This window comes from Ursus americanus, chromosome 32, assembly GCF_024610735.1.
Source record: "Ursus americanus isolate L20-20 chromosome 32, mUrsAme1.1.p, whole genome shotgun sequence".
Classification (NCBI taxonomy): Eukaryota; Metazoa; Chordata; class Mammalia; order Carnivora; family Ursidae; genus Ursus; species Ursus americanus.
The window spans coordinates 27,137,621-27,150,087 of NC_142158.1; the positions used below are offsets into that span (position 1 = coordinate 27,137,621).

General features: G+C 59.7%; 1 protein-coding gene across 4 annotated transcripts; it reads right to left on the reverse strand.

Annotated features, from left to right (window-relative positions):
• Positions 1-178: 178 nt before the first annotated feature.
• Positions 179-12,467, reverse strand: EHMT2 (euchromatic histone lysine methyltransferase 2). Of its 4 annotated transcripts, XM_045795624.2 has the most exons (28): positions 12,369-12,467; positions 11,656-11,722; positions 11,341-11,559; positions 10,987-11,240; positions 10,129-10,213; positions 10,000-10,040; positions 9,715-9,870; positions 8,117-8,254; positions 7,884-7,998; positions 7,613-7,714; positions 7,240-7,388; positions 7,002-7,145; positions 6,687-6,922; positions 6,426-6,608; positions 6,226-6,308; positions 5,755-5,861; positions 5,532-5,654; positions 5,345-5,446; positions 4,417-4,521; positions 4,144-4,298; positions 3,893-4,060; positions 3,306-3,450; positions 2,875-2,952; positions 2,449-2,564; positions 2,277-2,363; positions 1,342-1,420; positions 1,025-1,200; positions 179-684 (listed from the first exon to the last, which is right to left on the reverse strand). In XM_045795624.2, the coding sequence occupies exons 1-28, from the start codon at positions 12,408-12,410 to the stop codon at positions 504-506; spliced, it is 3,636 nt and encodes a 1,211-aa protein (XP_045651580.1). In that variant the 5' UTR covers positions 12,411-12,467; the 3' UTR covers positions 179-503. The 4 variants fall into 4 exon arrangements, with proteins under 4 accessions (XP_045651580.1, XP_045651581.1, XP_045651578.1 ...); XM_045795625.2 differs by lacking the exon at positions 7,613-7,714; XM_045795622.2 differs by lacking the exon at positions 12,369-12,467 and having other exon boundaries at positions 11,656-11,961.

The window sequence follows — 12,467 nt, forward strand, 5'->3', positions numbered from 1 at the left end:
GACCCTGTTCACAGTGGTCTCCCCAAAACCCTCCCCTCCCCTCCGGTGGCTGTCCACACCAGCCACACCTGTCCAGCCTGCTTTCCATCCTGCTCTGTCCCTTGGACCCACATTCCCTCTAGCCATGTGTGCTTCCTCCCTGACCAACCCCTTGGCCCCCCAACAATCAGTAAGACAGTTTATTACCAAACCCAGTATTTATTGAGAACAAAGGAAACCAGCTGGCATAGAGGCCCAATTTCAATTCATCAAACTTCAGCTGAGGATGGGGAACAGGGAGTGGCCAGCCCTGAAGTTACCCTCCCAGGGAGGAACCAGCTCTGGGAGAGAGGGGCTGTCAGACCTCCAGGGCCTGGCTGGGGGGGTCTCTGGCCAAGGAATGTGTGAAGGGGGAAGGGAGAGAGGATGGCAGCACCCCAAAGTGTGGGCTATGAGCAGCAAGTGGCAGAGGGGGCTGCTGAGCTGGTGGCCATCCAGGGGTGGGGTGCATGTGTGGTCCACTGTCAGGGATTGACGGGGGGCAGGGAGCTGAGCTCAGGCAGCAGCTCAGGGTGGGGATCTAGGCGCGCCAGGCGGCTCTGTTCCAGGGCGATGGCCTCGGCTGAGTGCTTGCATTTCTCAGAGCCACACTGACAAGTGAAGTATTTGCTTTTGATGTCCCAGAAGCGGTCACCATAGTCAAACCTGTCAGAGGAGCACAAGGGGCTATGGGATCCAGAGCCAGGGCCCAGGCCTGCCCCAAAGCACCCACCCCCACCCTCTCCCGACAGGCTCCCAGCCTTTCTATGTGCATGGACCCGCCGCACGGGCCCTGCCTGCGGACTTGTCAGAGGTGCAGAACCCTGGACTCCATCCCAAATCTACTGACTCAGAATCTGGGAGGCTCAGAACTCCATTTACACTGATGTCTTGAGAGGCTCGGCTCTAATCCATGCCTGGACACCAGGCACTCCCCAGCCTTCGGCTTCTGGTGCCGGGCTTGCTGCATCTCCCACACCCAGGGCACACACCGGAGACATCTCACCCCAGCTCCTCCCCAGTCCGGATGTCCCGGGAACTGAAGAAGGCAATGCGTGGAAAGCGCAGGTCTTGGTGCAGCATGAAGACCCGGACGGGGATGATGTTGGGGTCGCACAGGTGGTTGATGAAGCGGCTGATGTTGCCATAGTAACGGGCATCGATGCAGTACACCTCTCCATCCTGAGGGGAGGGTGGCACTCTTCACATCCACCACTACCCTGCTTGCCTGGCCAACCCCCCCCACTCACGGACCCCAAGTCCCTTCTCCCCACGTTTCCATCTGCTGACTGGCTGCAAGGCACAGAGGGGTCTCCTGCCCACCTTGTTGTCTAAGTCGAAGAGGTAAGAATCATCCTCTCTCACGTCAGCCTCGGCATCAGAGATCAGCTCCCCGACGTACCTGTGGGGCAGGAAGCGGTGGTTCTGAAGGTGAGCAGGGGTTATCGGGAGCCAGCTCCAGGCCCTGCCCCTCCCCACAACCCCATGGAATCCTCCTTCACCATCTGTCAACTGCCCCGGTCTGCGTCCATGGATCCCACAGATCTATACGGCTGTGGGGAACTTGACGTCCAGGAGGAAGGGGCCACTTGAACAGTCAAGAGATGACCCAATGAAGAGAAAATGGGGGTGCCTGAGTGGCTCAGTTAAGCATCTGCCTTCAGCTCAGGTCAGGATCCCAGGGTCCTGGGATCGAGCCCCGCATTGGGCTCCCTGCTCAGCAGGGAGTCTGCTTCTCCCTCTGCCCCCACCCTGCTTGTGCTCTACCTCAATAAATAAAATCCTAAAAAAAAAAAAAAAAAGAGAGAGAGAGAAAATGGATGGTCTTTTAAATAGGCAAATGAAGCCACAGGAGGCCTAGATGAAGTCTGCAAGCCGTGGTGGAGGAGCCAGGCAGGGGACAGGGGGATGACAGATGCTGGGAAAAGTGGAGGCGGACTTTATCCACCTTAAGTAGCATTATCACCTCCATTTTGCAGTCAAGAGAAATGAGACTCAAAGAGGTTAAGAACTTGGCTAAGGACGCCCAGTGGCAGAGTGTGGCTCCGACCCATGTCCGTGTGTCTCCCAGCTTGGAAAGGCAGGGAGGGGCGATGTGGCGGTGGTGGCAGGAGGCTCTGCATTCTGGGCAGGCTGGGGGCAGGTGAAGTCTGGCCAGGGAGGGGCGGTGAGAAGGGGCGGGACCCGTCAGGGAGGAGAGCAGAGGGAGACCTGGGAGTGAGCTGTGGCTGGGCACCCACCCCGTGACCCCTACTCACTCGCAGATGAAGGTCCCCTGGGGGATGGTCTGCAGGGCGCGGACCCCCCAGCCCATCTTGGCCGTTCGGTAGAGCTGTAGCCGCACTCTGGGGGGTGGGAGAGAGACTGGTGTTAGGTGGGGGGACACGGGGGAGAGATGGGCTGAGGGCAGGCTGCAGGGGTGGGCCTCACTTGATGCCGCTCTGCACCACGCGGTTCTTGCAGTTTCTCCAGCAGGAGCACGCCTGGTTACACTCGAAAATCAGCGGGGGCTCAATCTTGTTAAATTCCTGGAGCAGCCGCCCGTCCTGGGTGTCGAGGGAGGGAAGGACAAGTGGTTTCTGTGTGGTGCCCACCTTGGCTGCCAAGGACCCCCAGGACTCCACAGAAAAACCCACCGCTGCTCCCAATCCCACAGACGGGGAAGGCGGGCTAGGGGAGGCCACGCGTGCCAAGCTCGGAGACTAGGAACCACACCATACCCTTGATTCACACATAGCTGGGCACAGGCCCATCTCCATCCTGCCGGCACCCCCGGAACCCCTGTCCTGCCCTGCCCTCCTCTCACGAGGGAGGCAGAGAGGGCCCGGCATCGGGGACCAGGCCGAGCACACGCACCTTGTCATACCAGCAGCGAATGCTGAGCTGGCCGCACAGGCAGTTGGAGCTGGAGCAGTCGTCCACACAAGTGCAGTGCTGGGGCAGGAGGCAGGGGATTAGCTCGACCCGCAGAAGCAGCCTTGTCCCCAGCAACCGGAGCTCCCTGACCCCCAGCCACTGTCCTATCTCTGAGGTCATTATTTTAGGACAGTGGGTGCTGATGGTCCCAGGATGAGGCGAAATCAAGATGCTGTCGACAGGGGTGTCCCGGGGCTACCGTGAGCCCATATACCTTCATGTGTCCTAAAGAAAGGACCCCTTCCCCAGAAGGATGCAAGCCCATACCCGAGTTCCCCTTCAGCCCCGCTCCCCTGTTGGCCCGTGACTTGCCCAACTGTCCTTGGCAGCTCTGGATGTCCCTTTGGGAGGGCGCAGGGCCCCTCACTCACTTGCAAGTGGGTGATGTTACGGTCGATGTTCATGGTGGATGTCTCGCAGTTCTCCGAGATGTACTTGTAATCCTCAGGGCAGGGCTCCCCATCCACGCCGTTGACGCAGGGAATAGGCACATTCTCATAGCCCCGAGCCACATCCCTGACAGAAGGGACATGGGGCTGGGGGCGCTAGAGAATGGGGTACGGGGGTCCACTAGGTGCAAGGAGAGGCTTGAGAGGTTCCTGGGGCCGTGGGAGGGAAGGGGGTGGTTCTGGGGGTTTGCTGGGGCAGGGGGAGGAAGGCTGCCAAACAAACCGCGGGACATGCACGAACACTGGATTGCAGATAACTAAGGAATAACGTTTTACTACAGGCATGTCCCCACTACCGCACAGGACCCTCTGACCCTAGAACACACGCACGGCTCCTCTAAGATCCTCATTTAGCTCTCTTCTCATTTACTCTATTTGGCATCCTGGCTGGGGGCTGGCTCTGGGGATTCCGAGGAGCCTGGGGAGGGTCCGAGGGGTGTTCTGAGGGTTCGGCAGGGCTTGGGGAGGGGGCAGAAGGCTGTGCCGGGTGCAGAGGACCCTGGGCTCACCGGCAGATAATCTTCTCCGTGCGGATGGCCCGATTGCCCACTCCCAGCCGAAGCTTGCGGTTGAGCTGCAGCGCAAACCACACGTCGGAGCGCTCAGGAGTCAGGTCCCACGCCGTGTCCCCCTCCTTGTTCCGCAGCTCCGGGTTCGCCCCGCGTGACAGGAACAACCTGGGAGGGGACGGGAAGCCTGTGGGGTCCGGGGCCGTGAGCTGGCATCAGGGTGTCAGGGTGTGGGGCGGGCAGGGGCTCACAGCACGCAGTCGTGGTAGCTCTCCCGCGCCGCGATGTGCAGGGGCGTGTCCCCGTGGTAGTTGACCGCGTGGAGGTCGCAGCGGGCATTGAGGAGGACCTCGGCGATGGCGGCACTGCCGGTGAAGGAAGCCCAGTGCAGGCAGATGTTTTCCTCCTGTGCAGGTGGGAGGGGCAGGGGTGGGCCCAAGCAGTGAGGCCTTGAACCCAGCCTCCTCCTTGCTCAGGGGGGCCAGGGCAGCCCCCACCTCCCCCACCCCCCGCCAAACTCTCACATTGTCCGTGAGTGTGACGTCGGCGCCCCGGGTCAGCAGCATGCGGATCACCTCAATGTGCTTGTGCTCTGCGGCCCAGATGATGGGCGTCCACCCCCCACTGTCCTGTGGGTGGGGAGAGAGGGAGGAGGGTGAGGGGCCGCCCAGCAGTTGGCCCTGCTTACCGAAGCAGTGTGTGGTTTTAGAGCACAGGCTCCAGAGCCAGGCTCCGAGCATGAGCTCCACCAGTCACATGCGGTGGGCCTCTGGGTAAGTGTCTTCACCTCTCTGGGTCTCAGTTTCCTGATCTATAAAATGGGACTAATACTGTCTGGTGCTCAGAGTTGTGGAGTAAATTTTCTTTCTAAAAAACACACATTCCTTAGGTCTTTCCACTCAAACATCTTAGAATATGATGACCCAACAGCAAAACCGCTCCTAAGCACACAGACTGCAGTCTCTAAAAAATATTTCCCATTTAAAGAAATCATAGCCTCCTAGAAAAATGGCAGATTGAGCCTGGGGCAGGAAACGTGCTAAAAGGTAAAGATGCTCTCAGAAGTTGCTGGGTCGTATCAAAAGCCAGAGGAGTCTAGTTCAAGGGGCTCCTCCAGGACAAACAATGGAACAATTCAAGGAGTGAAGAGTAACTATAATAGGCCAAAACACACCCAACATATGACAAACTAAGAAGTAATAAAAAGCATCACTGCACATTTCTAGAGATTAAGGCATCAGCTCATCATTCTGAAAACTGAAAGAAGCAAAAAAGAGAAAAGTGAAGGAAAAAATACAAACGAGGAGGGAGAAAGAGATGGGGACAGACGGAAACAGGACTGAGATTCAGGGAAAGGGTCAGAGGTCAGCGGAGGTCGAAAGGGGGCCTGAAGCCTGAGGCGGAGCCGGGGACCCGGAGGAAGTGGGCTGGGCGGGCAGCCAGGCAGCTGACCTGAGCGTTGACGTCCACCTGTCCCGTGCTGAGCAGCAGACTGACCATCTCCAAGTTCCCGATTTTGGCTGCATGGTGGAGGCAGGTGGAGCCGTCCTCCTCCTGAGGGAGATGCGGGCAGGTGAGTCCCTGCTGGCATCTGAGCCCCGGCCTTGACCTGCGGCCCCGGCCAGCCCGCTCAGCGCACCTTGCTGTAGACGCAGCCGCCGCGCTGCACCATGTAGCGGGCCAGCTCCAGGTGGTTGTTCACCACGGCCTCCATCAGCGGCGTCCGCTGCTGCTTGTCGACCGCGTTGAGGTTGGCTCCCGCCTGCGAGGAGGGGGCACGTGGGCCGGCGCCGCGGAAGGCCCGGGCGCGGGAGGGGGTGCGAGGCCTAGGTCACGAGGCAGAGGGCCAGGTCCGTGCTGACCTGCAGCAGCACGTGGCAGATCTCCACGGAGCCCTTCTGTGCGGCCGCGTGCAGGGGCGTGCGCTTGCTCTGCTGATCGCTCTGGAAGTTGGGGTCCAGGTTGTCCACTGTGGGGAGAGCCCGCCACACCGGAAGAGGGAGGGACGAGTGGTGAGCGAGCTACGGTGCGGGTGGGACCTCCTCCAGGAAGGCTGTGTCAGGGGCCCCTCCTGGGGAACGCAGCGAGCCTCTCTGGGCTTCTCCTGGGAAGGCTGACGTGACTCGGCACCGTCCCCAGCACCTGTGTGCTCGTCGTCACCACTGTCCCCACCATCGTGGGTTATCTGTGTGTCTGCTTCCCCCTCCACACTAAGTGTATCAGGGAAGGATGACGACCTTCACCTCCGCGCTCCTGGCTCTGAACCCAGCGTCTGGTATGTGACTGCTGTTCCAGCAAGGCGTGCAGAACAAACGAGCGAGCGGAATACTCACACAGCATCAGGATCACCTTCTGCAGCTCCCCCTGCTTCACTGACAGGTACAGCTGCCGGGGGTGGAAACGGAGTTTCTTCCGCCTGCCATGGTGAGGGACAGGGGTGGGCTCCTTAGAAGGAGCATCAAGCTCAGCTCCTGCAGATCGGCTTTCCAGCCCCAGCCCTGGCCGCCCCGCCCGAGAGCAACCCCTCATTCACCTCTCGGACTCCTGGATGACCAGGGCCTTCTCCAGGGCCTCGCGGCCGGGCCCCGGGGGCAGCCCCACGGCAGACAGGCAGCCCCCGTTGGGAAGGGTCAGGGAGGGCCCCGAGCTGTCGATGGTGTCAGCCAGAGGGTCGCAGGGTGGGCGCCGGGGCTCCCCATGCCCTCGCATCCGGGCACTGTGGGAGAAGGTGCTGATGTCTACGAGCAATGGTGCCGGGCAGGGAACAGACAGTTGGGAAGGGGGAGGCCAGTACCTGGGCTGGGAAGTGTCTGCTCTCCCAGGGGCATCCTGAGCCAGGGGTGGGGGGGCAGGGGCTGCAGTGCCAGCTGGTGGGGTCACCCCATCCCCCCGGGGGATGGTCACCTCCTGGGCTTCAGATGCATCCTCCCCACAGTGGGGACAGAACACCATGCCATTCAGCTGGGACACACAGGCCTTGTGGAAGCGGTGGGCCACGCGGAAGTCGGGGTGGCACTCCAGGAAGGTGCCCTGGGAAACAACGCGGTCAGGCTCCTGGAGACCCCTGCCCTGCGGGGCACGCTGCCTGTCCGCCCCACCGGTCACTCACCGCTGTACAGAAGTAGCCACAGCCTGGGCAGCAGTGGTGCTTGACCATGCGGGCACGGTGGGTCTCACAGAGCACCATCAGCGCCACGCGGCTCGATGGCCTCATGGTCTCCCGCTTGAGGATGGCGGCGTTGCAGCCTGACAGCTGTGGTGGTGTGAACGGGCAGGGAGAGGGTGAGGCTGGGGCCCAGGGCTGGGCCCCCACCGCCGGCCCCTCTCCTACCAGCCCACAGGCCCACCTCTCCATCCACACTCTCCGTGGCCATGCACTTGTGCCCGGCTCTCTCACTGATGCGGTCAATCTTGGGAGCCTCCATGCGGCAGCTGCACAGGGGTAACTCCTCAAACCCCCGCTCTGTCTCCAGTGAAGACGTGTCATTGGATACCCCTTGGACAGAGGGAAAAGGGAGCTGAGGGAGGCCATCCCCATCACCCACAGGGACCCCTGGTGGGGCCTCTCACCCCCACCCTGCCTGTCCCTCCATGCTCTAGAACTCCCAAAGCCTGGCCATGGACAGACACCTCAGCTCTAGTGGGGCCCCCCTCCTCCCCATTCCCTCCAGCCCAGAGGGTGCCCCCTAGTGGCTCGCCACCCCAGCAATTGGCAATTACCAGCGTGGTTGGGGGAGAGGGTCCCCTCGCTGGGCAGCTCCAGGGACCCCAGAGGGACCTCCATGTACTCACTGGGGCCTGAGGAGCCCACACCATTCACTCCTGACACAGAGACAGAGAGAGTGAGAGTGCGAGCTCACAGGTGCCTGGACGCGTGGGTACATGCGGGTGTACGTGCGTGAGCACATGCATGAGCGTGTGTTCGTGCACGCTCTCTGGGGGCCGGGAGGGGGCTGGAGGAGGGGACCCAAAAGCAGAGGAGCCTCCTCACCTCGAGGCTCCTTGGCCCGGGGAGGCTCGCGCTTCCGCCGTTTCCTGGACGGCTTCACCCATGGGCTGTCCTTCCGCCACTTCTTCTTGGCCTTGCGCCGGCCACTAGAGCCACTCTGGGATGGAGGAAGAATTGGAGAGCCTGGCCCCCAGCCTACAACCCCTCCCGGCTGAGGACTCAGACCTCGGGCCCCACACCCCCCACTCCTCGGGATGCTAGCCTCCAGCCCTTACCCTGTCAGACTGATTGCCTGACTCCTCGTCTTCCTCCTCTTCTTCCTCTTCCTCCTCCTCTTCTTCCTCTTCCTCTTCCTCCTCCTCCTCCTCCTCTTCTTCCTCACTCAGTTGTTCAGCCAGAGCTTCAACCTCAGACTGGGAGAGAGGCAAGGCAGGTCTGAGGAAACAGCAACCTCCACGCCACAGCCCTCTCTTGGGGGGAACTTGGGAGAGAGGCAGGGCAAGACATATCCAACCTCCAAGACTCAAGACAATGAAGCAGGGTAAAGAACTACTACTACTATCCCAGGATGGCTCCCTGGAGGAGGTGAGCATGGACAAGAAAGGAGAGAAAGGAGAGAAAGGGTGCTGAATGTTAGACAGCTGTGAAAAACTCACAACAATGTGTGTAAATCTTGGCAACATATTAAGGTAAAAAAAAGTTCCAGAAAACAAGGACATAGTTTAACACTCTTTATGAAGTTCACACGTAGGCAAGACCACCCATAGTTGCTCAAAACACTAGATGAAAAGCTAACAAAGAACTTAACAATGAGGATGAAGTTGACATTCCGTAAATCCACCGACCAATCTTAAATATGACTAATCAAAAGATGAGATGTTCTAGGCCTCCTGGTGTGATGCAACAGGAAGCAGCATACCAGCCATCAAATCTTCTCGCCATTAAAAAAAAAACAAAACCCAAATCACCTGAAGCTGGTCATGCTTCTAGATCTAGTTTACAAGAAATATTGGGCAGAGCGGAACATGTCAGTCTCCAACCAGCGAATGACTGAATGCAAGGAATTCTGTATTCCAAGTGACTTGGTTCCTTCAACAAATAAACGGCAAGAAAAACTTCTTTTTCAAAGCCAGGGGCACCCATGCATCAAGACAGACCTAAGGCAAATGTCAATCAAACCAGTGGGTGGAGCGCATGTGAATCTGGACAAACAGAACCCCATTTACGAAACCACAGAGGCAATATGAACCCTGGTAGCAGGGTGACAGTTAAGGAGTCACTGGGACGTTTTTGAGGTTGTGGACACAGTGAAGCTGCTATATGAAAACACAGGAAGCAGCCTCATGTTTAGAGATACCTACGGAAACACTGCCAGATAAAATGACGTGGAGGCTACACACACAACAGTCGGGGAGGTGGGCGGGCTGGGGGGGAAGAGCTGAGTCAGGAGCCACCGGGTACTGACAATTGCTGCAACGGGCTGAGGCTTCAGGAGAGCTCACCGTTCACTCTACTGTGTATATCTGAAATTTCCCACAACGCCGCGTTAAATAAAAAGCACGTTGCGCAGGACAGCAGTATACTGCATCAGCAAACGTGTATGAAATAAAACCAAACCAAGAGCAAAAGTATAAATAAGCAAAAAACAGACAAGAAAACGGGATGCTAAACCCAAAATCCACGACGGCGGCTACCACCTTGGGGAGGGGCAAGGGGATGGGCTGGGGTGGAGCACACACGAGAGGATGGGGCGGTGAATCAGGGGGTGTCACAACGTAAAAAGGAAAGGGAGACGGGGGTGGGCAGGACGGACCGGAGAGGGAGCCTTGGGTGAGATGGGTGCTAGCAGGGAGGTCGGCTGGCTCCTTCTCACCTTGCTGTCGGAGTCCACACGCTCATCCACGGAGTAGGAGTCGTAATAGAGGCTGAAGTCGTCCCCTACCACTGTCTCCCACTCCTCCAGGGACCCTGGGTCCCCCTTCTCCACGGTCACTTCTCCTGAACCCCGTGTAGAACCCAACTCCTCCGACTAGGAAAAGATCAGAAAAATGGAAGCGGCTGGTACTCCCCCACCACCACCATTTCCCCTGAGGACAGAAGGCAGCCCCCCCCCCCCCCCCCGGTGGAGAGGCCTTATTTTTTGCCTCTCCAGGCTCACCAGACCACCGCCCGTGTTCATCTTCCTCCTTTTGGCCACCTCTGGAAGGAAAGAGAGAGAAAGACGGGCTGTCCTTAAACCCTCAGGTCTTATCTAGTGGCCGGTGGGTGGGGGTAGGGTGGGACTGACCTGAGGTCATCTTCCCCAGAGAGTGCATGTCATCACTCATGCGGAAATGCTGCACTTCAGGAGGCCGCTTCTCAGGGACTGGGGGCTAGGGGCCAAGAGGGAGCACACTTAGGGTCAGGGAGCATCTGTGGTTTTGCCTGGATTAGCCTGGCGCCCTGCATGAGGGTGGGGTGGGCGAGTCACATCCTCAAAAATGCCATCTGAAGCCCCAATAAACCAGAATGTGGCAATCACAAGAACTCCTCCCACACCTAACACTTACCTCTTCAAGCACTCGGAAGTAGGCCCTCTTTACCCATTTTACAGATGAGAAAACAAAGGTTCATGCCTTGTCCAAAGCTGCCTAAACCATATTCAGAACAAAATGATACCAGGAGCCCCAAAAATATTGTCATAAAGCTTCTGAAGTTCTGGGGCTTTTGTCCTTTCCCTCACTTCCTTCCCTGTAGGGATTCACAGTAAAACCCCTTAGAAACCTTTTGGAAAAGGAAGTAGGGACAGATTCAGAAGGAGGAAAAAGCTCCCTTGGGGTCTACTTTGAGGCAGAGAGTTTGAAGTTCCTTAGACAGTCATTATCATAAGAATAATTACCATGTTAACTACATCACCAACTCTCTAACCTCTGTTTTGTCTATTCCCCTCTCCCCAAGAATGTAAACTCCAGGAAGACAGAAACTTGTCTTTTTGCTCAGATGAAGCCCCAGCCCAGAATCTGACACACAGTAGCCCCTAGGTAAACATGTGGAGCCCTGAATAGATGAGAAAAGGTCTGAAGCTAAACTGAAAAGAAGTCCAAAACGGGTTCACAGTGGATTACTCCGGTCTCCCCACCCCCACACCTTCCCTCCAAGTCCTCACCTGCCCATTTCCTGGTTTGGACATGGTTTTTCTGGCTCGGTGGACCTTGGGCTGCCCCTCTGGGCTGGGTGTGGCCACAGGGGGTTCAGGCCCTGCTGTGGCCGCCCCCTGGGCCCCTGGCATACTCAGCAGCCGCATAGCCAAACTCTGGACTGATGGGGGTGATTTTCCAGCTCCTGTCATTGACATCTTGGCCCGGCTGGGACAGGCACCCCCCTTGCTGGGGGAAGAGGGGAATGACTTTGTGGCATGGCCTGGAAGACAGACAGGCAGGCAGGCAGGCAGAGGCAAGGTAAGAGGAAAAGTGGTCAGAGGACACCCCACCTCACCCCTCCAGGTTCCCCAACCTCTCACCCAGCAGGATGCGGCCCCCGTGGAGGTCCCCATCTCCCTCGAGAGTCTCAGGTTCATCCCCAATGAGTGGTGTGGCTCCCACAGGGGTGTCAGCCCCCTCATCGCCCACGGTGACCGTGACAGAGGCTGGGGATGAGGGGCCCGCAGGCTCCAGGGAGTCGGGGCTGGCCTTGGGCAGGGTCTCCTCACTACGAGGGGTGTCCCCCAAAGAGCCATGAACTGTAAGGGAAAACAAAAAGTTCAGGGCTAAGGTCTCAGGGAATCCTGTGTTGGGTGAGGTGAAGGTCCAACTGGGCCCGTTTCCACTGCACTCACCTCTCTCAGTGGCTCCTCTAGGTTCTTTCTCCAGCACCAGCGCCCCCATCTCAGCAGGGGCCTCCCCCTGGCAGGGGACACAAGGTACAGGAGGGCTGGTCAGCCCAGTAGGAAGTTGGGGAGCCCAGGACGCCTGGGCTCTGGGAAGAGAGAGTAGGCTCCGGGGCCTACCTCTTCCTCTATGGGGGCCCCCCCTTCCACGGCCTCGGCTGCCCGGGGGGGCCGCACGACCCCTCCCCCGGGCCCGCATTAGCCCCCTCCCTCTCGGTAGACCCCGCATCTCAGGGGCCGAGAAGAGAGGAGGGGGAGGGGGCGGGGCCTCTGCGCCCCGGCCCCGCCCCCTCCTCCCGGCTGCACGCGCCGCTCCCCCTTTGTCCCCCAGGCCGCGGGGACCCCGGGCACCAACCCCTCCAGCGCCCGCTGCCCCCCAGCCCGGTGGACGGCCCCTCGTGCCCCTCGCGCGTGCTCCTGGGGCCCCGGCGCCCGCCGCCCACTCGGGGGCAGCCGACGGCTGCACGCGCGCCTCCGTGCCCACTCCCCCCACCTCCCACCCCCTGGTCCCCTCATCCGCCCCCGGTGCTGGCCCTCCGGATTGCTGCAGGTCCCGTCCGGGCCCCCCGGCCCCGTTGCACCCCCGGAGCATTGCACGGGCGCGCGCTTCCCCCGGGCGCGCGCGCGGGCATGCACCCGCCTCTCCCCCTCCCCTTCCGCACCTCGGCGGCCGCCGCCGCTGCAGCTCCCGCCGCCGCCGCCATCGCCGCTTGCGCGGGGGGCCGAGCCGGCGCGCGGCCGCCCCGGGTCACGTGGGCGGG